Source organism: Panthera onca, chromosome A3 (assembly GCF_046562875.1).
Source record: "Panthera onca isolate mPanOnc1 chromosome A3, mPanOnc1 haplotype 2, whole genome shotgun sequence".
NCBI lineage: Eukaryota > Metazoa > Chordata > Mammalia > Carnivora > Felidae > Panthera > Panthera onca.
The window spans coordinates 15,500,395-15,524,299 of NC_138341.1; the positions used below are offsets into that span (position 1 = coordinate 15,500,395).

Here is a 23,905-nt window from a genome sequence, read left to right on the forward strand (position 1 = left end):
CTGTGTCTCCCTCTCTGCCCTTCCTCCACTCACGCTTTCTCTCAAAAATACACCAAAATGAAAAAAATTCTTAACATTAAAAAAAACCCCACAGCTTGCTACCCTCACCATATAACTTTTCTAACAAACCATAATATTAATTCCTGGCCAGTGAGTCCAGTAATATATTAACTTTAAATAATATTTGTGTTACTGAACTAAAGAAATGCTTTCAAGTGAAATCTAGCATTGTGTTCTCAAAGTACCAAAAGATCCCAATAGTCTTGACTTTATTGTAAAGGAAAATGTGAGGTTCTAGCTACCAAAACAGGGTAACAAATCTTTTTTTTAAAAATGACAACAGTAAATATTTAAGAGATTTATTAAAGCATCTTATCACAAAGATGGAAACACATACAAATTAGAAACGTGCAACCGTCATCTTCCACAGTCAAGTTAAAATGGTATAGATTTTTCCTGTTTTCATAGCCGAAAACTTCAGATCTTATACCCAACTTACTCACCCTGAATATTTTAGTCATTCTTCCTGAAAGTATCCAGGGCAGCAAATAACCAAAATGCAAACTATTATATAAAGAAAGTGCAAAGTTACAAAAGAAAATGTGTAGAGAACAGCCCCATCCCTCCCCCCATTCAAGGCAAACAATGGCACTTTGCTCTTGCTTAACCTAGATTGTCTTCAAAAACACTATTAAAATGTAATAGACATAACGATAAAAAAAAAAAAACAAAATAAAACTGACTTTGAATAGATGTCAAAAAAGCTTGTTAGTGTTTGAAAATAAATGCTGAAACAAAGGAAAGTGTATTTTATATCAAACAAGTTTGAAGAGCCCTGTATTGCAGCATTCTGTAAAATAAACAAAACGAAAAGCTGGTATAGGGTTTATTGACAAAGGCAGAACTTCTTCAGGCAGGTATGTAAGGAGGCGGTGGCTCTTTCTCAGGCATCTTCACTGCCATTTCATAGGTTGGCAAAACATACTGAAGAGAGAAAAAAATTGTATCAGACTTAAATCACCTTGAAAAATTCCTGTCTGGAATAATTCAAATGCTTTCCGAGTTTAGCTGAAGAAACTATTAGCTAAAAAGTTCCTGAGCGTAACTGAGGTGATCCAAGACTGCTAAAGAGGGAGGGGCAAAGGAAGGGAAGATGGAGTTTTGCTTCTGAACTGACCGGAGGCCACCAGGGCATCTTGACAGGAAGTAGGTCGCACCATTCTCCCCTCTTCCCTACAGTGTGACTGACAGAACCAGTGCCTCAGGGGCTGCAAATCCAAGTTAAGGGCACCACTGACCCATGCTAAAGGAAGCCTCCATTAAGATGCTGGATCCTGAATTTCATCAGAATCTGTAATTCAAGGGCCAGGTACTTTTGTATCATTTCTTCTAGGGTAAAGGGCACATCTATGTAAGAGTGGCATTCCAACCTAAGTGACTCAAGTGTGAGAGGCGGGCCCTACATGGGCCACATGTATTCCACATGTTGAAAACCTGGAAAGATAATACAGCAGCAACTAAAGGGTCCCAGGAAGGAGGCCTCCCCACAGACTCCTGGAACCCATTGCATTCATCTCCCCACAGAAAATTCAGCTCCCCCTTTTGATCGTGTGGGTGTTTTTTAAAAGCAACAGAAGCTGTAAATGACAGTATCCCATCCTTAGAGGTTCCAGAAGCCACAAGCCTGGCATGGCTCACACGGCTGTTTCCTGTCTGATCTCCTCTGCAAAATGCAACCCTTTTCAAGACTACCTACGAGTCCAACCTAACAGTCAAATTGAATGAGCAGTGCAGGGTGTCTCTCACCCATGTAGCCAGGTTTCCAACTGGGAAATGTTACATCTTGTGGATTTAAGCTATTTGTGTCCTAAACCACATACATGGCATTGAAGAGGCAGTCAAGACCTAGGCTCATTAAGAATGATCAATAACAACTACTGAAGATTTAATGTATTAAAAGATCGTTCACCTGTGGAGGTGCTTCAAAGGCAGGGTACACAGCAATCTCCGGCATGTTCCTGTTGTTGATGTATTTATAGCAGTTCCAAACACAGTTGATTAGATATGCCTAAAAGAACGCAAACAAAATTTATACATGCCAGAAACTCAGCAGACTACCTGCTCTAAAATTAAGGTGACTGCTAATGCTTTTCCGTGTACTTTCTCCCTGGAAAAGGGAATGGACATCCATTTGGACCTAGCAGAAGCCAGGCCCTCTGCCTACTTGCCCCCACTTAAATATCCCAAGTTTTATTAATATCATTTTACAGAGAAACCAGAACTGGGGTTTCAATTCAGGTCTGATAACCATTGTGCTGCCAAGGAAATTCTGTCTCTGAACCTTTGGAATGTGAACAGATTTTCAATTAAATCATGAGCTACTTCTAAAAACATAATGATGTTCTTTACACTTAGGAAGGATCCTGGTATTTCCAATCACTCTCTGGAAATGAGAAGGACATCACCTAGGTGTTATCTTTACTACTATGTCCGAATAAACACTATCACTTAACTGTTGGAACTATGAGGAGAAAAGACAACAAAAAGGTTTAGATGAACAGTGTCAAAGCCCAAATATTTAGTCAGCAACTCACCTTAAAAATGATGAATAAGGCAAAGAACACAAGAACAATGAAGAGGAGGCAGCTGGAGTCCAATGCCAAGAGGTCATCTTTGTAGGGAAAATCAGGCTATAAAAAAGGGGGTGGAGAGGTGAACAGGCAGAGGAAAGAAGATATTTAGGGCAGGGACATTACCCTCTAGGATAGCACAGTGATGAATACACATCATTACACACTTTTCCAAATCTGCAGAATGTAAGAAGTGAACCCAGTGTAAACTAGGAACTCTCGGTGATAACGATGTGTCAGTGTAGGTCCATCAATTGTAACAAATGCACCACTACGGTCTGGGATGTGGACAGTGAGGGAGGGAAGGGCGCGCTTTCTATTCGATTTTGCTGTTAACCTAAAACTGCTCAAAACCATTAAGTTTATTAACCAAACACATACACATTCACTCATAATTCAGCTATGGCAGCTGCACGTTGTGACAGTCTAGAGAGCATCTTAAAAATACAAACAGAAAGGCACCAAAGTCAGAACTGATATTCTAATAAAAACTAGTAAACAGAATTGAACTCACTGTACCTTTAAGCCTCATCATCATGAATGCATGCTACTGAACACCTAAAATGCATTTGAATTCTGCTGTATGAGCTGAGCTCATCTTTCCTCTTCCCTGTTTTACATTTTTCTGGCCTTTGGAAAAAGATGATCTCCTGTATGCGACTGCAGACTTGTCCCTGAGTTGCTAAGTTACGAAGTGCTAAGGCTTACCTAAGTTTCAAGGGTCATTTAGTCCTACGTGGGGAAATTAATTTTTCTAAGAGCCAACTGTCAGTCTCAATGCTCATCAGAAAGGGGCAAAAAGAAGGCATGCCCCTGGTTATAAAGGCAGGTAAGATTCTGTGGCTTACTGCAGACTTACTATGTTCCATTGTGAAGGGTTCAACTTTATTTACTCATTAAGCTAGGTTCCAGGAGAAGGGTACTACAAAGGAATAATTTAGGATTTATAAGCTGGCCAAAAAAGAAAGTATTGCCACTCTGAGAGACCAAGTGAATATAACGACAGAATGGAGAAACCACTGGGGTCTATAAAAGGAATAGTAAAAAAAAAATTCACCCTAAAGTTTTCCTATAAAACTCATTTAATTTTTAAAAACATATCTGTTTTTAACAGAAATGTAAATACAAAGGCCCAAATAATTTTCAAAAATAAGCAGCATGTAAAAATCCCAAAGGACTGAAAAAGAAAAAAGCATCCACACACAACAACTCCAAACACAGCTGTCTCCTTGGGACAAAACTGTTCTTTAAACCTTTATTATAAATAAAAGGACAAAAATTGAATGAGACCAGCTCATGGGGAACGCTACAGATTTTTTTCAGAAAGCTTGAAATCTTTCAGCCAGACAGGACATGACATGACAAGAGATCTAGAATGAGGAAGTTTCTGACCACGGCCAACCAGAACACCAGGCCCTGCCCCCAACCCCTTCTCTCTAGCTCATCACGTGCTAGGGAGAAAAAGGGGAGAAGCAAAAATGGCATCCAGTGTTTGCATTGCAGCAAGCTGCTTCCCTCCCTTTCTCTATGTGGCAGCCACCATGGTCCCCTTTTAGTCTTCTGACTATACCATGTTCCTTCCTGCCTCAAGGGGTCTCTGACCTGGGACATTTGCTCCTGTACTTTCCCTATCTTAATTCCTACTAGACTCCTGAGCACAGTTCAAGTCTCACTTCCCAGCCCAGGTCTGACATCGGTATGATATCCACTCACGCAGCCAATACTTTTCCTTCACAGTTTTACTGCAGTAATTGTCAATTAATTTTCCAATCCCTTTACTAGCAAATGAGTTCTACTGATGTATCCCAAGAACCTAGCAGAATGCCTTGCACAGAAGCAGCAACCACCAAATGTTTTCTGAATGAATAAATTTGGTGGTACACAAGATACAATAGGCAGGATATCTGCCAAGTCGGGAGAAAATTCCTAACGACAGCATTTTTGAAATGAACTTCCATTTATCTGGACTTCACACCTCCTTGCAGACCTTACTCCAACCCAGAGGATTCCCTACCCCTCCATCACAGGGCACTAATCTAAGCTCCTCACTGAATGCTGTGTAACAGTTATAGTTCATTAACACAGATAACATCTTCATGTCTTAACTCCCCCAATTCACGTCTGCTCCTCGAGAGAGAGAGGAAGTTATGTTTATGTTTGTATCTACACCATTCACCAATAATTTGCCTTGAATAGAGGGAAGGATACAGTAAGCACTCAAATATTTGCTATTGATGCCGGCAAATTAAAAAGGGGAGAAGCAAAAATGGCATCCAGTGTTTGCATTGCAGCAAGCTGTTGTAGAGGCCGAGCACACCCCAAGCAGCGGGAGGGGCCTTACCAAGCTCCTCCCCTGGGAACTACATTCAGCAGCTCAGCATCCAGCCTGCACAGCTCTGAACTGGGTGTGTGAGCCTTTGTGCTTTACCTCTATTTATTTTGGGCATCTGTTAGCAAGATGTGCCCTTGGGTGTCAGAAAAGACTAAGATTATTTTTGGGGTCTGGGAACAAACATTTACAACATTTCAGCTTACGGAAGATTTTAAAGGAATGTGCTTTTGGATAGAAGGGGAAGCCTGTATAGCCAAGTGATTACAGTACCGGTATACTCAAAACAAAAGTTGAACTACTCCTTAAGTTCTATGATACCCACCTTTAGAGGCTTTTCAAAAAAATATTTATTTATTTTGGGGGAGGGGTGGAGGAGCAGAGAGACAATCCCAAGCAGGCCCCACTATCAGCACAGAGCCCAATGTAAGGCTTGATCTCATGAACCATGAGACCACAACCTGAGCCAAAATCAAGAGTCAGAAGCTCAACTGAATGAGCCACCCAGGTGCCCCATATTTAGAGATTTTTAATACTAGAATATCCAAATGGTACGGTAAGAAAATATCCTAGGTATATAAGAAAATATCCTATGTATATTACTGGCTTTAACAAGGTAGTTAAGAGGAACAATAATTATTTTGAAACACTTTTAAAAATAAACAGGGTAGATTAAAATAAAAATAGCACTGAAAGCTGACTCAAAGTTTTGATTTAAATACTGTACTTAAAATGAAGAGAAAAAGTTTAATTAGTATACACACTTACTAATTGATCCAGATACTCTTTGATTCTTGGCAAGTAAGTGAGAGAACTGATAGCAACCAGGCAACTGAGAACGAAGTCAAAAAGCCGGTAGCAGAAGAAGGGAATCAGCCAACCCACTTGATACTGAAGGAAAAAAATAACCACAACATCACAACACAAATATGAAATGTTAAGTGCCACTCAGTAAAGGTCAAACTCAAAGTCAAAAATATAGGGTACTTACAGAAATTGCTCCATAGACCAGCATTGAACTGATGATAAACATAAGAACAGAGACAGCAAAAAGAACACAGGCATTATCTAAGAAAACAAAAAAAAAAATCTAATTAAGCTACTTATGCAACAAAAAAACCCCAAAACTCTTCATGACAAAATGTTTTTTGTTTTTTGGGGGTTTCTTTTAAAGTTTATTTTTATTTATTTTGAGAGAGAGAAGAGACATAGAGAGCAAGGGGGAGAGGGGCAGAGAGAGAGAGGGAGACAGATTCCCAAGCAGGCTTCTCACTATCAGCACAGAGTCTGATGTGGGGCTGGAACTCATGAAACCATGAGATCATGACCTGAGCCAAAGTCAAGAGTCAGAGGCTCAACCAACTGAACCACTCAGGCACCCCAACAAAATTACGTGTTAAAGCTAGCTTAAAAAAAATGAGTATTTTCCAGAATGCCCCCGAAAAAACCCTAAAGCCAAGAGAGTTAAAAAAAAAAAAAATCCATCTCAGCATTAAGTAATGAAGTTTTGAGGAATTCACCCCTTTGTTTTTGTTTATTAAATTGCTACAACTCATTGACTCTTATCATCAACCAGTCACTCTGCTAGGGAGACAGGTCTCTGCCCAGAGCCTAAGAGTCTGAAGGCATGCAGATAATGATAATCCAATGTGGCAAGTGCTACATTGGATTAGCTGTCCTTGGGGAATCAGGGAAAAAATATGGAAGATTTGACACACGTTGGGTCTTGTGAAATGAGCAGGGTTCAACAGGAGGGAAAGGCTGGTATCTGTTTAAAAGACACATAAACTCAGAGCACTACAGCTGCCCTCTCTGGCCTCAAGAGAAAGTATAGAGATTCAAGGTTCCCCATTAACCTCCTCTCTCTTACGCCAACATGGGAACTCCCTGCTCCCCACTCCTTGCCCTTCATTTCTCCACTGCTTTAACAAGCCCATTTTCTTCTTTGTTCTTCACCTGTCTCAGGTTGTCTCCTTCCTCAAGGTTATCCAAATTCATTAATTACCTCACAAAACACCTGAGTAATCTCAACAATACTAAGCCACACTTGAGAGTTTTTTTTAGCAGATCTAAAGTTAATTCTTTGACTCTGGATAGATATTAAGAACCAGAAAGGCACTAATGATGATGGATGATTAGAATAACTGCTGGAGGTCACACATGATATCATGTATCATCTTGTCACTTGGAAGTATAAACATCATCAGTATTTGGTGCTAAGTTAAGGGCCGTCTTTAGATTTTTCTAGAGGATATAGGATATCCTTTAGATACCCTGTAGCAAAAAAGGGGAGAAATGGAATAATAGGTGAAAAATACATACACAATACCTAGAACGAGACACTCCAATATTTGTGACTCAATAAAGCAAACAAAATATGAGGGCTAAACGCACAGATATGAACCTCAGGTTTCCATCCACCACCACATTCAAGAACCTCCTCCAGGGGGCCCCAAGTGTTCACCCGTTACCAAAGTGAATAAAATTAAGGTTAAATTCCTATTTGAAAAGCAGCTTGTATATGTTGCAGAAGCATTTCATATATATTGAGGGTCATATTCTGTTTAGCTGACTAACTGCAAACCTCATTATTTACAATCAGCCGCAGGCCAATGATCAGAAATTAACTTGCCATTTTAACACTGTGACTGTGGGAGGGTCAACGTTCCACTTCCGTTAAGAGACACAAACTACTGTATGACCAAGAACTACATATTTTTATGTTCTCTCAATAAAGGTTCTGGCAGAACTAGAATCAACAAAAGTATGCTAACTCCGTATCTGATTCCCACTACGGTGGCCACGGCAGCCATGCAGCATGCAGTAAAACCTGTGGCTTCATCCCTGCAGTTCCAGCCACAGCATAAGAATGTCAACAGCCATAAATCTTTTTCTACACCTTGATTTAAAGAGAAACACAAGCTGACACTGCATGCTGAAAAATCCCAACATTAGCAGGTTTTATATAATTTTACAGCCTAAAATACCAGAAACAGGCATTAAAAACTAAAGTTTTATTCATCGTTGTATTTTGGTTTTTATTTTAAATAGAGAAACAGACTACTTAAGAAAAAACAAACTCCAGAAGGGAGGTTTCTAATATGCTCTTGGTATTTCTTTTACCACACTTGACAACATAATTAAAGGATTATAAAGATCTGAATGGACACTCAGTAGACACATTTTTATTTATTTATTTTTTTTAGTAGACACATTTTTACAAAGCACTTAAAGGGGAGCCTGGGTAGCTCAGTCGGTTAAGCATCCAACTTTTTGTCTCGGCTCAGGTCATGATCTTGCAGTTTCGTGAGTTTGAGCCCCGTGTCAGGCTCTGTGCTGGCAGTGTGGAGCCTGCTTAGGACTCTCTCTCCCCTGCTCTTTCTGCCCCCCCCCCCCCACTCACACTCTCTCTCAAAATAAATAAACTTAAAAAAAATTTTTTTAAAGCACAGTGTAAAAAACTGTTAGTGATTTCATAGTGTAATGTCAACAGATGCCCACAAAACTCTACTTGAATCCTAGAAAAGGCAGCTGGCCCTGTAGACAGTGAATTATTTAAATTAACAACCAATTTTTATTTATTTATTTTTAAGTAGGCTCCACACCCAACATGGAGCTTGAACGACAACCCTGAGATCAAGAGTCACGTGCCCTAACAACTGAGCCAACTAGGTGCCCCCACAACCAAATTTTTTTAAAAAACAACTTCATAAGCTTATGGGAAGACCATAAATTTAATGAAGCTCAAGAACTTATAATAAAAGCTAATAAAACTAAAAATATGGTAACTTAAATCCTATAATATTATAAATACAACTTACATATGAGAACTCAGAACATTTTTCTGAAGTGAAATTTAAAAAAATCAACACGCAAAAAAGCTGTTCATACTGCAAAGTTTGAGGCATAATTTTCTGTTCGAACATTAAATTTCTATTCATAATATACAATCTTAACTAAAATATTTCTGAACCTGTATTTTAAATTTTAATGCTTATTTATTAAAAAAAATTTTTTTAACATTTATTCAGTTTTGAGAGACAGAGCACGAGAGGGGCAGAGAGAGAGGGAGACATAGAATCTGAAGCAGGCTCAAGGTTCTGAGCTGTCAGCACAGAACCCAACGCGGGGCTCAAACTCATGAACCATGAGATCATGACCTGAGCCCAAGTCGGCCGCTTAACCAACTGAGACACCCAAGTGCCCCATTAATGTTTATTTATTTTTGAGAGGAGAGAGACAGAGTGAGAGCAGGGAAGGGCAGAGAGAGAGAGAGAGAGGGAGACACAGAATCCGAAGCAGGCTCCAGGCTCTGAGCTGTCAGCACAGAGCCCCACATGGGGCTCGAACCCACAAACTGCAAGATCATGACCAGAGCCGAAGTCTGACACTTAACCAACTAAGCCACCCAGGCACCTCTGCTCCTGTGTTTTAGAGAAAGATAAATAATGAAAATGTTACTGGAGAGTAAACAGGTTTAAAAAGGTAATTTACACGAATGTCTTCTATTTCTAACTCCAACAGTGTCTTTCTTCATCTAAATGATAGATATATATTTAGAACTGCGACCCTGAGCAAAAGATATCACCAAATATTCCAATAATTCATATTTCACATGTTCCCATAAGCCTATTTGCTCCCATCCTCTACTACACTTGCTAGCGGACCTTCAGAGACTCACAAGTCTTTTTGTAATTTCTTATCATCTCCACAGCACCAGATAGGAATCAAAGGTATACAATGTATATTTCTCAAAAATCTAGTAGTCCATAGCATTTTCTGGGCAAAAGTGCTCAATTATAATTCTCACTGAATAATTTGAAAAACCCACAAAAACACTTTTATGCCTCAGCAAGTAAAATAACTTAAATATAATTTAATCAATTCTCTGAATAGAGTGTATGTGTGTGTCTGTGTGTGTGATTAAAGGAGATGTATTTTCACCTAAAAACATACCAGCCATTCTCTCAGATGAATAGTAATTGCCAATGACTTCATACTGAATGTTGACAGCTGGCATTGAGTTTGGATGAGTTACTTCCACAGTCAGCAAAATTGCCATCAATAGGTTTACCACCTGTGAAAGATAAGATGTTTGGTATCTGTTATATTATTAATCAGGAAACAGTCTTCACAATCTTTGGATGTCTTTCCATATTTAAACTGTTTTACTTGCAGTAACAAAGACAGAAAATAACAGATTAACCTGTAGATAAAACAGTATGCAATACCATAGAAAAACAGTTGAAAAATAATTATTTCCTAAAGTATAAACTTAATTGTTTCAGAGAAAAGATGTATTCCCTGAACTTGCGTTAATATCAACAAAATGGCAAAACGATTAAAAGGAATCATTACAAATTGTTCCTGTTCAGAATCACATGTTTATTCATACACCGATCTCAGAATTTCTGAGTTTGAAGAAGCCACAGTTCATCCAACATTACTTATGTAGTCCCATCAGTTAAGAACATAGTGATCCAGCAGGCTTACCTCACCACCTCCTCTCTGCTCTCCTCTATACACATGCTCCAGTTTGTTGGACATACCATTAGAATGAGGTTAAGATCAGCTTGGTCAGAGCACAGCAGGACCTCAGCCGCTAGAGCCTAAGCTAACAAATTTCAATTAATGCAGCCCAATTCACACTGGCTTCATAAATTTTTGGAATGTTACATGAGAGCAACTCCCTAAAACCCTTCATTCTTTTTCACACTTGATCCTGCTAAGCTACCACCTGAACCTGTACAGTTAGTTGGATTCTAATCTGTACAGTTAGTATAAGGGCTTGATACATTTGCAATGGAATTTCATCTTATATTCTTGCCTGTCAAGATTTTCTGGCGGACACCCCACAGATTTACTATCTTGTTTTTTAGCTTCCAGCATTTAAAAATATGATCAGCATGTAATCAGTATCTCCACCTCAGTCACTAGAAAAGAGAACCGGGCCAAGCACAGGAGGCGTCCTCTTCCCATTAATCAGCAATCTTTGAACAAAATTCTTTATCTCGTTCAGAGAAACATCTTGAGACTTTGTCAAATTTCCTGCTGCAATTCCATCACAGTATCTGGTGAGTTTTTCTAGTTTACCAGGGTTGTAACTCCATTTGAAGCGGTAATTATTTATGCCTCCAGTGGTTAAAGAATCCCTGCAGTATGCCAGGAGGCACCGCTTCTTGAAGTGCTCAAAAACAGTCCTGTTAATGATTCAATAGAGAAAACCACCTAGGCTTGGAGTTAGGCTTCCCTATCTAAAGTGCACAGAAACCTATCCTCCTCCCTTTGTAAAAATCTGAACATTTGATGCTTTTAAGATATGTTAGAGCCTTGATCTGTACTTTATTTTTTTTTTTTTTAAAGTTTTTTTTTTTTTCAACGTTTTTTATTTTTATTTTTGGGACAGAGAGAGACAGAGCATGAACGGGGGAGGGGCAGAGAGAGAGGGAGACACAGAATCGGAAACAGGCTCCAGGCTCCAAGCCATCAGCCCAGAGCCTGACGCGGGGCTCGAACTCACGGACCGCGAGATCGTGACCTGGCTGAAGTCGGACGCTTAACCGACTGCGCCACCCAGGCGCCCCTGATCTGTACTTTAAACAAACTCTATTACATAGCTCTCTCCTATCCACCATGAATGATAAATGATTTTATCAGCTGGAGGCACTGCACATTCTCTATGACATGCAAACCAATTTTAACCATTCAAAAAGGTTAGGGGATCTAAACAATACCAAATTCAGAATCAACTGACATTTATTGAGAATATACTGTATACTAGGCATATTCACATACAGTATATTATTTCACTTATTCCTCCCAACCACCTGCTGAAGTAAATATTACTAAAGCCAATTTGCAGATGAGGAAACTAAGTTTCAGCATGCGAAATAACTTGTGTTACAGAGGACAAAGGTTAGAGCTAGGACACAAACCTGGTTCCATTTAAGACAACCAGCTTCTTAGCACCACAGGATTACTTATACCAATTCCTAAGCAACTCCTGTTTTGAGGCCTTTCCAGAAGACGCTATTATCTAAGGCTATGTTTATACTTTACTGTCCAAATAAATATGTTCAGTAACATACCTTTTCCCTTGCATTGCTCAAAAGCAAGGTACTTTATCCTTCAACTCTTGAAAGATCTTACATAGGACAATCATATTTGCAAGGTGGCTCCCCAGTTGAAAACTGATTTTCTCGGGGGGGGGGGGGCATTTTTACTGCAATGGGTTTTGGCTAGTGTGTGGTATAGGAGTAGGAGCTAATACAACTAGGTGAATTAATTATTGAACAATCAGATGTATCTACTGAAGCTTTATAGAAATCAGTTTGAAATCAATCCAGCAAATTATTCTTTGCTAAACACTATACAGTCATAGTTAAATAGCTCTGCACAGGGACACCTGGGCGGCTCAGTCAGTTAAGCATCTGACTCTTGCTTTTGGCTCAGGTCAAGATCTCACAGTTCATGCATGAGTTTGAGTCCCATATCCAGCTCCATGCAGACAGCAAGGTGCCTGCTTGGGATTCTCTCTATACTTCTGTCTCTGCCCCTCCCCTGTGAGCTCTCTCTTTCAAAATAAATAAACTTAAAAAAAAGAGTAGCTCTGCATAGTACAGAAAAACAGTCTCATGTCAGGAAAAACTATGCAAACTCAATTACTAGATGAAGGAAATGACACAACCAAAATATTTAGGAGTTTAATTTTCCCTTCTTAAATATTTTTACTGCATGTAGGACTTATAAAAATGTATTTTTCTGGAGCACCTGAGTGGTTCAGTCAGTTGAGTGTCCAACTCTCGGTTTCAGCTCAGGTCATGATCTCACGGTCGTGGGATGCAGCACTGTGTTGGGCTCTGTGCTGGCAGCTGTGGAGCATGCTTGGGATTCGCTCTCCCCCTCTGTATGGCCCTCCCCCTCTCGTGCTAACAGAAAAACTTACAAAACAACTTTTTAAAAATCTATTTTTCTTCTCATAGATCAGCCACAGACTTGTAGTGACACTTCAAATCTCATTTCACTGTCACAGCCCTGAGTATTAAACAAAAGTCAAAGATCTAATCAAAAGGACCAAGAAAGGATAAATAAAATAAATTGTAGTGCTACTTCTTTAAAAGCTCACAGTTCTTCAAATCTTCACCGAGTTAATATATTCTAGGGGCGCCTGGGTGGCTCAGTCAGTTGGGCATCTGACTTTGGCTCAGGTCATGATCTCGCGGTTCGTGGGTTCGAGCCCCGCATCAGGCTCTGTGCTGACAGCTCAGAGCTCGGAGCCTGCTTCAGATTCTGTGTCTCCCTCTCTCCCTGCCCCTCCCTTGCTTGCTCATGCTCTCTCTCTCAAAAATAAAATAAACATTAAAAAAATTTTAAAAAAATTATATTCCATTATGTCAGTATATTTCATTAAAATCTCAACTTTCATTTTAAATATTAACCTGGAAAATCCATCCTTGTGATCTTAAAAGACTTACCACTGAGCACCCACCGTGTGCTCATATTTAGGCCCTGTGCTATTTACTTTTAATTACAGTTCCTCGATACTTCTACTAAATTCCATGTAGCATTTTTAAAAAAATATATAAAATTTGATATAAAATTTCTCTGAATAACAGCAAGTATGTACAATTTCTTAATATTTATTCCCAATTTTTTCCTTTTACTATATTCAGGAAAAAAACCATAAATGTAATTTAAGTAATGATTAATTTCTAAACCTCATAATATGGAGGTACAGAAGACAGCAAACATGTTAACAGCACGAGCTACAAACATACCATTCAATGTAGAAGCAGTCCTGTACATTTATTGGGTTAAATTATGTGGTTTACATGGTTTTTGCAAGCCTTCTGCACACCTTGTATAAGTAAACAAAGAATAACAAAAGCCAGATGTGTTGGATTTTACTTGTTACAGAGATACCGTTACCAGGCTACCAGGCCCAGGCCCACGGAAGCACTGGGCCTCAGAAGAGGAATTCCTCTTTGCTTTCTCCTCTTGCTGCCACACCCATCCCAGATGATTCTTTGGGAGCTGGTTTTTGTTTTAAATCATTATTCTTTAGGTCTGCAAAGCACATTCTGCCACGACCCAGTATCTGCTGAGACTATAAAACAAAGTGTGTGCTTCAGGGCATCCTGATAAGGGTCTCACAGGCAGAGAGAGTCTCCACTGGGAGCCAGTCAGCAAAGCACTGCCAGCAGATAAAGATCAAAATGGCCAACCTCCAAAAATTCTGTTACATGTTTCACATATATATAAGCCTCCTGTTGTTTACTGGTAGTTACAAATGTGCAGTACAAATGAGTTATTCCTACTATATTTAAGAGGAGGCAATTAATTTAACAAATGTCTAATGAATACTTCAAATGTTCTAATTAACAAGCTAGCTACTATACACCTTTTATAGAGAAAGACCTATCATCTTTCTCCCTCAAGAACATCTTGTGGGGGAGAAAAATGAAAAGATAATCATTAGTAATCATGTAATAAGCAGTAGTTAATAAGTACATACAAATAGTATAAAGAAACTTTTCCAGATACACAGTGAGGAAACCAGATCCCTCTGGCTGAGAAATAAGAAAAGCTCCACCAAGAAAACATCTGGGCTAACCATTAAAAAATGAAATGGAACTGGCTAAATGCTATTAACAGTGGAAGCTGGGTGATGAGTAAATGGGAGATGTTAATACTATCTCATTATTCTTTAGATTTGAAATTTTCCTTAATATGTTGTTTTTAAAATGTGACTTGGGGGGAGAAAAAAAAAAAAAGCACATGTCAAAGTACTGAGGCACAAAAAAAGTGTGTTTGAGGAAAGATATTAACTTCAAAATATAAATAGGTTATACTCTTATTTAAAGGAGTCAGGGGTGAGGGTTGGAAAAGAATACAGTTTGAGGACACCTGTCTTCACCTCTCTCCCAGTCACCTAGCTTTAGATTATTTATGGCTGAGACATTCATGAAAAATTAGCAATATATTAAATCTTCCCAAAACAAAATTATTACAAATGCTCAAAATGTATTCTTTTTATTTAACGTTTATTTATTATTGAGAGACGGACAGACACAGAGCATGAGCAGGGGAGGGGCAGAGAGAGGGGGAGACACAGAATCCGAAGCAGGCTCCAGGGTCTGAGCCGTCAGCACAGAGCCCAACGCAGGGCGGCTCGAACTCACAAACTGCGAGATCATGACCTGAGCCGAAGTCGGCCGCTTAACCAACTGAGCCACCCAGGTGGCCCCTCAAAATGTATTCTTGTAACACACCATCAACCATGAAGGAGGACACCTACTCATTAAGACTATTTTCAATTACTCAATGAACATTTGAACTTCCATGTAACAAATTGGTTTGAAATCATCTGGCTTCAGATTCTTCAATAAATAACAGAAAAAACAATTTTAGGAATGCCAGAATTTAAACTAGAGCTCATTCTGAAACTTTGTATTACTTGACCAGGGATTAAGCCACCCATGCTTCTTTCAAATCTAAAATGCCAAAAGCTAACACTTCAGGGCTGGTACCTCTGGTACACAGAACTGTCTCTGACTTCTCTATGTCCTATTTAACACCACAGAATTAATACTTTAGTACACTGTGTTGGAATGGCCTGAACACCAGACCAGTTGCCGGAAAGCAATGACACAGTATCCGATACATTCACTGATACAGCCTCTAGGCCCAGCAGGAGGGAGAGAACTGCACCCCCCACCCCCAAATTCCAAACAGCACAGAGGCCATCATCATAGATATTCTCCCACCTGAAACTTAGGAAGGGAGTGTCCTGACAAGGTACTGGAGGAGGAAGGGACATTCTACCTCACTCAATCCCATATTACTTCTATTTTAGTAAAGAAGCTTCTAGCAACAAAATGCACTGTTTGGACAAGTCCTTTTTGTTTAGAGATATTACCCTATACTTTACCTGGGTGGTCTTGTTTTCTAAAAGGTTACACACCTTCCCAACTAGACAGAAATTGTGTTTTTTAATACTGCCATGGTACGGAAGCTACACTTTTGAAAGTCACCAACAAAACCAATGTCCTTTGTCCAGTCCTTTATCCAATTAAAATTTGATGTTACCGATCACCTTCCCCTCTCCTTTGTCACTGTACTAAGTCTCATTTTTGTGTATGCGCTCCAAAAATCTCTGTAATACCATAAAATAAGTGCAGATACAATTTAAGACAGAACATTTGAGTGCCTCTGTGTGGCAGATAATAGAAACAGAATAGACAATGGCATATGGTCCCTGTGATTTATTCTTTTTCTGTGTCTACCAAAGCCTTCTACATTGCAGATGACCAATAAATCCCTTAAGACAGATTAATTGATTTTAGAAGCTTATAATGTTCTATTAACCTAAAAGCCCATGCAATGAAAAACAGCTATGGCATCCTTCTAAAATTGTGAAAACTAAAGCATGGAAAATAAGGAGATGTAAACTGTTTTCACATCAAGCGCCTCCAGTGGGGAGTAAATTTAAACTCCTCACTCCCTATTTTGGGAGAGTAAATACCCTTACTAATGTTTTACTCCCTGCATTTTTGGTTTGCTGTTTGTAACTCATATTTTCCCCTGCAATTCCTTTCACTTTTATGAGCTGATCCCATAGCATTAAAAAAAAATCTGCCTAGAAAAGACTGGAAAGAAATACCGCCAATTACATTCAGATGGTTGAAATTGGGATGGTGGTTATTTCCTTCTTGAGGAGGAGTTAGAAATCCTTTGTTCTGTGAATGGAGGGAAGGATCTGAGAAGAAACAGGACGATTAGGTTTTCAGGAAGAGTCCCAGCTGGTGGACACACCTCAGTTTAGCAGGAGGGAGGGTTATCTTCTAGGGACAAGGGAGACAGGGTAGAGTAAGAGGCTTGAGGACCCTTGTATGATTCATTTAGGGGAATGGAAGGCAGAGCTAAGAACAAAAGAAATGGAAGACCCAGACCCCTGGCAAAATGGAGAATAAATAAAAGGAAGTTAGGAATACAGTGCTATTACCGTCCATTAGGTGATTAATGTCCAATATTACAAATCAGTTAAAATATAAAACAGTGTTTCTGAGAGGAAATTTGATATAATTTTATGCCAGAAAGATGAGATTTCTGAATATGAAGTATAGGAAACATTAAAACAAACCTAGAAACTAGCAAATAAGCCTACACATTGAAGTTTTGTTTTTTTAAATGTACATCAATAAAGCAAAACTGTAAAAAAACAAACAAAAAACAGGGCAGTCAGGAATAATACGAGGGTCCAGTAGTCCCCTGGAGGTGGGCCATGAAACAGTATCTACCCAAGATTATTGTCATCTGGTGTTTGTCCAAATACTAATGATTTCAAGGCACTGGGTAGGGAAGTAATGATAACACAGAAAGGCAAAAAAGAATGTGTGAAGTTTTTTTTTTTTCTTACAGTTCACAGAAGTTAACTGAAACAATACAGTATCACTAATACCACAATCCTCCATACCAAACCAAACCAACAAAAAAACCCTCAAACAACAACAAATCACAGTCATTAGTGAGAACCGCCAATCAAGTCAACAATATGAAAAGTTTGTCAAAGCTTCAGTGAAGTCATTATAGCCTAAGGCTATCCCAACAGGGTCATAATTACCTTCAAAGTGTAGGAATACTGGAGATGGTGGTTAAGAAATCACAGAAGTATTACTGGTGAACCACCAATCAATAGCACTGTCAACTTGGTTATGATACAGACTTACATAGATCTTGGGATCCAGGAAATGCTACCATATGTGGCCAGAATAAAGGAGGCTCTCAATAAAGGTCTCAAAAACCGGAATGGGTTTGAAATAAAAAGCGTCTAATGGGCAAGGGGTAGTTGAATCAGGAAAAATCAGATCGAGTGTAAATCCTGGCAAAAGGTATTGCCTCTAAGAGAACCTCCAGATTCACAACAGAGACCTTTCTGCCTACATCACACACACACATATTATAACAAAATAAGGTCCAAGAACCACAGGCAACTGAGTTATAGCTGGATCTTTCGTTTTCCTTTCCGGTAAGACAATGTCGAAACTGGGCTACGTTTCTCAGGATCCACTCTTAATTGTTTTGTAGGGAACAAAATTCCAGGGAGTGTACGTGGAAGAGGGTTCTTTCTGATCACGGAAGTACAAAAAGGGCCTAAACCGGGTACTTTCCAGAACTCCTTACCAAATCCTAGTATCATTATCCCTCCCACCCACCATCCCTACTCTCCATCCTCCCCACCCCCAGCCCACAACGCCTCCGCTTCTCCCCACCCCGACTTTCTCCTGTAATTCGTGCCAAGGAACAATCTCCCCATTCCTACCCACCCCACTCTGATTCAAGGCCACAGTCTCCTCTCTCAAAGTTACAACACCCTAAGAAGAGTCTCCCCTATGCCTTCTCGCCCCACCCAACACCCCCCCTTTCAGTCCCACCCCCTCCCAGTGAACACTCCGTACATTTCAGACCCGGCTCCCCCACTTCCCGCTCATGCGCATTCCCGCAGGGCCCCAATCCTCCCACCCCGCCCGCCCTTACCATATACCAGGTCCCCAGGATGATCGTCCCGGTGCGGACATGGCAACAGCCGCAGCAACGGGTGCTGTAGAACCGGTCACTGCGGCTCCGCTTGAAAGTCATGGACACCATCGGGAATCTCTCAGGCTTCGTTCTGGGATGGGCCCCTGACAAACGCTTTTCGCCCAGAGGTCGAAGCCAGATAGCTTTGCCACAGTCTCCAAATCCAAACGACGCGTCTTCAAGCCCGCCCCTGGCCCGTGCCCCAGCCAGCTCCTTCGCACCTGCGCACTAAGTGCCGAGCGCCGCTCTCGCGCGACCTCGGTTTACCCCTCTTCCTCCACCTTCCCCGCACACAGGCCAATGGAAGAGCGGAAAGCTGGATGGACTCGGCCCCTGATTGGACAAACATGGAGATTGACAAGACGTCACGCCCAATCAGAAGTGCGACTCGCCTTAGAGCTAATAAATCCCCGCCTCTTACTAGAGGGCCGGGACTGGCTCGTAGGCCTAGAATAGCTTGGGAGTGGTTGGTGGTTTACCATACCCGAGACGAGAGCGACAATAAAAGAAGCATTTCATGGGGAGAAGCAGAGACAAGATGGGTTGGTGGGAGAAAGCGGGCACGAAGGACTTTCCTGTGTCTCCGCCACGAACGGCTTCGGAGGCGTCACGGGACCGAGGCTGCTCACGTGACCTTTGCGCGCAGCTTGATTATTTGGCTGGCCGGGGGCGGTGCCACTGGGAAAGGGGTGGGGCTAATCCCCGTTCTGGAGCCTTCCTTGATGCAGAGGTGGGAATTGGGGACTTCTTGGAAGAGTACAGTTTTAGGTTTCCAGGCTCCCTCACTTTGAAGACTTCTTTTTGGGAGCAAGGAAAAGACCACCTAACTCTTAAGCAACTAAGAAGCAAGAGGATTGAGAAAAATAAAAACAAGATAAAGTAGAAGAACTGTTTAGTTGCTGGGTCTTTACAGATAAGTGATTTTTATTGGGAAAAATTGTGAAACACGTTGAAATGGACCAAGAGATTACTGGGTTCCTAAAGTGAAAAACCAGCCATTAGTCTGACACACCTTTCTGGGTACCCTGATTCTATGTGGGCTTTCCATCTTTCTTTGAGGAACTCTGTACAACTCTCTGTTGTAGATAGCTAATAGCAAAAGGAAATACTCCTGTCCATTGAACTTGACAATGAATCTTAATGCTCCTGGGAGAAAGCCATTTTGCATCTATTTGTAAATTCATCTCCCATTCACAATTCAACAATATAAGTGAGTACTTTAAATTCTCCTTTAAACTGGTACTATCATGTTAACTGGTTTCCTCACTGAATAAATAAAATCTTTGCCACTTGTTTATTTTGTATTTGTGTGAGACTTAAGGCTTTTACTTAAAAAAAAAAAAAAAAATACATGGTTCAACTTTTGGGAAAGTACACTCCCTTTTAGGGAAGAGAAAGGCCTCCCCCAGCCCTGCCAAGTGTATTCTTAGCTGGAGACCACAGTGAATTCAGAGTAAAGTTTATTCAGTGAACACCGCTTGAAGTTATACATTGATTTCTTGATTATCTCTCCCCACTAAAATGTAAATTCTAGAAGAGCAGAGACTTTGTTTACTTCTGCAACATGGAAGAAATTGTCCATGGACAATTATCCTGGTTTGGATAATACTTGCAATATGGGAGGCCATAGTTAGGTCAGGCTACACTGAAGGATGGAGTGGGGTGGAAGCAATTTGACTCATAATGAATTGACATATCTCCACTTTAGTCCATACCAACACTCCCCTCTCCCCTTCGAGATTACATAGCCCTTACTGTGTTCTGTGCAGGGGTTCAATCACTATTTTGAATCATTTCATCCTTTCAACAATAACTACAGGGAAGGTGATTTTATATTATTTCACTCCACAGAAAAGTTAAATTTCACATCCAAGGTTACAAAGCCAGTATGTGGAGAAATTGGAACCTTCATAAATTGCTGGTGAGAATGTAAAATGGTGCACATGTTGTGAAAAAGTTTGACAGTTTCTCAAGAAGTTAAACACGGAGTTGCCGTAAGATCCAGCAATTCCACTCCTACGTATATAAAGAGAATCAAGTTCACACAAAACCTTGTAACAAATGTTCATAGTGGCATTACTTATATGGAAAGAAAAATGGAAACAATCCAAATGTCCATTAGCCAATGAATGGGAAAGTAAAATGTAACGTATCCATACTAATGGGATATAACTTAGCAATAAAAATGAATACATAATCCACCTCAAAAACACTATGCTAACTGAAAGAAGGCAATCACAGACCACAATGTTTTGTTGTATAGACCATTTTTATGAAATGTCCAGAATAGTCAAATATATAGACACAGAAAGTACATTAGTGGTTGCCAGTGGCTGGAGTCAGTGAGGGAGGAGTTTCTTTTCTTTTTAATGTAGTTTCAGTGATGAAAACGTTCTTTTTTTAATGATGAAAATGTTCTACAACAGGTTGTAGTGATGGTGGCACAACTATGAATATACAAAAACCCATTAAACTGTACACATTAGGTGAAATGTGTGTGAATGTGAATTATATCTCAATAAACTACTAAAGGAGGGGGATGGGAGAAGGGACTGGTTGCTGAGCCCAAATGGAAGGGTCAGCCTTAAGAGGAAGAGGAACCCCATTGAAATGGAAAAGTATGAAACAGACAATGAAAATCTCAATAGATTGGATAAACTCTTGATTGAGTCATTTTGAGAGAAAATTAGTGAATTAGAAGATTGCACTGATGAACCGATCCAGAACTTGGCACAGAGACAAAGAGGTAAAGTATGAGCAGTGATGACATGGAAGATCAATCAAAATATAAGAGCAGATTCCAATTCCTCAGCTGTGAAATTCCCACCCCAACTGATAACATGTTATTTTAATTTGACCTTTCATGCCATAATTTATGGTTAAAAAGTCCTCTTCTATATTATCCTTCCCTATCAACTTTCATCATAGCACTCTTGGGGAAGACAATTTTTAAAGGCTTCTACCAAGGAAAAGCTAACTGCCAATAAAAGCATTTATAGCAGGGGTGCCTGGGTGGCTCAGTCGGTTGAGCCTCTGACTTCGGCTCAGGTCATGATCTCACAGTTTGTGGGTTCAAGCCCTGCATCAGGCTCTGTGCTGACAGCTCAGAGCCTGAAGCCTGCTTCAGATTCTGTCTCTCTCTCTCTCTCTCTCTGCCCCTCTCCTGCCCACAGTCTGTCTCTCTCTGTTTCTCAAAAATAAATAAAACGTTAAAAAATTAAAAATAATAATAATAATAAAGCATTTATAGATGAATTCACCTATAAAAAATCTATTCATTACTTCCAAGAAATAAGAGGATTAGTTAAAAATCAATTTAAATCCCCATTACTCCTCATTAGATTGTTTCATCAGTTGTGAGGCACCTGGAAAATATGGATGGAATATTCAAGTTAATCTTTCCCCCATACCTCTTCATGAAGCAAAAATTGTTTTGACTGAAAAATGCTCCTTGATAAAATAGAACCCAGTTGCTTTCCTTTAATGTTCTATTGAAATATTTCAAAAAGAACTTCATTTCACTTGTTCAAAAGACACCCTTAGCCATCTTCTCAAGTGGTTCCTTCCTTTGAATTCTTGGTGTCCTGTCAATTTTTAAAAAGTCTGACTTGGCACATTTCATGGTTGTGTTGAAACGTTTGCCTTTTAATCACCCAGGATGGTAACTCCAAAACAACACAAGTACCTTTATAGAAACAATTTAGCAGCCTGCCCAAAGTCTGTGGTTTCATAGAGTTGTTATTTTCCTATAAGTTAATATAGTACTCAATGATTTTTTAAGATTTTATTTTTAAGTAATCTCTACACCCAATGTGGGGCTTGAATTTACAACCATGAAATCAAGAGTTGCATGCTCTACTGACTGAGCAAGCCAGGCATGCCTCAATGAATTTCTTATATTCCTGAAAAAAAGCCTAACAGGGAAAAGAAATCTGGAATTTTGTATTCTGCTTCATAGAGTAGTAGTGTATTAGTAGAAGTCAATAGAATATTTAAACTGTATTATAAATCAACTGATTTCTTTCCTACCCCAAAACCGAGCTTCAGAATAAAGAATAGTACCAAAGGAAATGACTATGCAAAGGGCAGCAGTGAAAGTAATCTATAGCAAATTGAATATCTTTGCTATCTAAACATATAGAAATTTATAAGTAAAACATCACATCAGAAACAGATAAATGGATGAAGGATATGAACAAACAATTCACAACCAGTGACAAAGCTTCCTAAGAATAAGAAGCACACATGAAAATGATAAATTGAAGAATCGAAATTAAATATAAATGATTATTCCCCTCCCTTTATTAAATGAATATAACTTGAAAAGGATATCATGAAATTAATACTTTTGTATATAACTGGTGGGATTGTAAATTGGCACAACCATTTTGGACAACTCTTTGATAGTATGTATTAAAGCCACAATAAATTCACATTCTCTAACCTAGTAATGCCATTTCTAAAAATCTGTTCTTAAAGTCTAGAAACTGAGAAAGTGATCTGCACAAAGATATCCTTTATCTCAGCATTATTTATAATAGAAAAAAATTAGAAACAACCTAAATGACCAGTAATAATTTAGTAAATTATGGTATACCTTATGATGAGATACTCTAATGTCATTAAAATTGTAAAACAAGATAAAATATTTATGAAATAATGTTAAGTGAAAAGAGAATACAAAATTCTTTATACTATGTTTACAGTAATACTAAACATAAGCCGTGTCTTAGACTCTGGGTCTGGAGTTCTTTCTTGTCCAGCAAGAAATCGGGATGCAGGATTAAATGCAAGAAAGGCTAATGTCCTGGAGAAGACAAGAGCCTGAGTAAGGGTCCTTGCTCCGTTTTTATTAGGATCAGAAGGCTTACAAATGTGGTGATGGGCGTGCACAAAGAGACAGTGAAATCATGAACATTATTAACTCATGGGCATAAGGGAAAGGGGGTTTTGAAGATATGTGGTGTTAGGGGTTTGGGTTAATACAAAACAAAATCCTGGCCTTGGAAGGCTGTTTACAGCAGACCTGAAGCCCCACCTCTGTTTACCTAAACTAGCCTAGGGAACAAGAAAGACCGAGCATGCTACCTCAGGATCAACAAGGTACCTTTCTTTTGCTAATTAGCTGCACTCTGGGCAACTTCACCCTGTAGCGGTCTATAGCCCTGTTTACCTGTTTACCTAGTTTGGCCCTTCCTTCCTATGAAAGCAGCTTTCTGCTATAGTAGGAAGTTGGGGGGGGGGGGGGTGCTTCTGCCCTGAATACTTAATCTCGTTTACCTCAACTTGGATGTTTTCATCCTGAGATTCCCTATTCCTATACCTTTGTCCTATACTGGGACCTTTGCCCCACTTTACCTATTCTTAT

General features: G+C 39.6%; 1 protein-coding gene across 1 annotated transcript; it reads right to left on the reverse strand.

The window, feature by feature from the left end:
* Positions 1 to 345: 345 nt before the first annotated feature.
* LAPTM4A (lysosomal protein transmembrane 4 alpha) lies at positions 346 to 18,801 on the reverse strand. The gene is made up of 7 exons (XM_060649316.3): positions 18,496 to 18,801; positions 9,916 to 10,036; positions 5,951 to 6,027; positions 5,728 to 5,850; positions 2,595 to 2,690; positions 1,970 to 2,068; positions 346 to 984 (listed from the first exon to the last, which is right to left on the reverse strand). Exons 1-7 carry the CDS (start codon positions 18,604 to 18,606, stop codon positions 910 to 912), a joined length of 702 nt encoding a protein of 233 aa, XP_060505299.1. The 5' UTR covers positions 18,607 to 18,801; the 3' UTR covers positions 346 to 909.
* Between the last annotated feature and the right edge of the window lie 5,104 nt (positions 18,802 to 23,905).

Excerpts from the sequence above, each read along its gene's own strand:
- LAPTM4A (XM_060649316.3), bottom strand. The coding sequence starts at position 18,606 with ATGGTGTCCATGACTTTCAAGCGGAGCCGCAGTGACCGGTTCTACAGC. Across the intron at positions 6,028-9,915 it reads TTCATCTGAGAGAATGGCTG|ATAATGCCTGTGTTCTTTTT; the intron begins GTATGTTTTTAG and ends TTGTTTTCTTAG. Across the intron at positions 2,069-2,594 it reads CCTTATTCATCATTTTTAAG|GCATATCTAATCAACTGTGT; the intron begins GTGAGTTGCTGA and ends GCGTTCTTTTAG.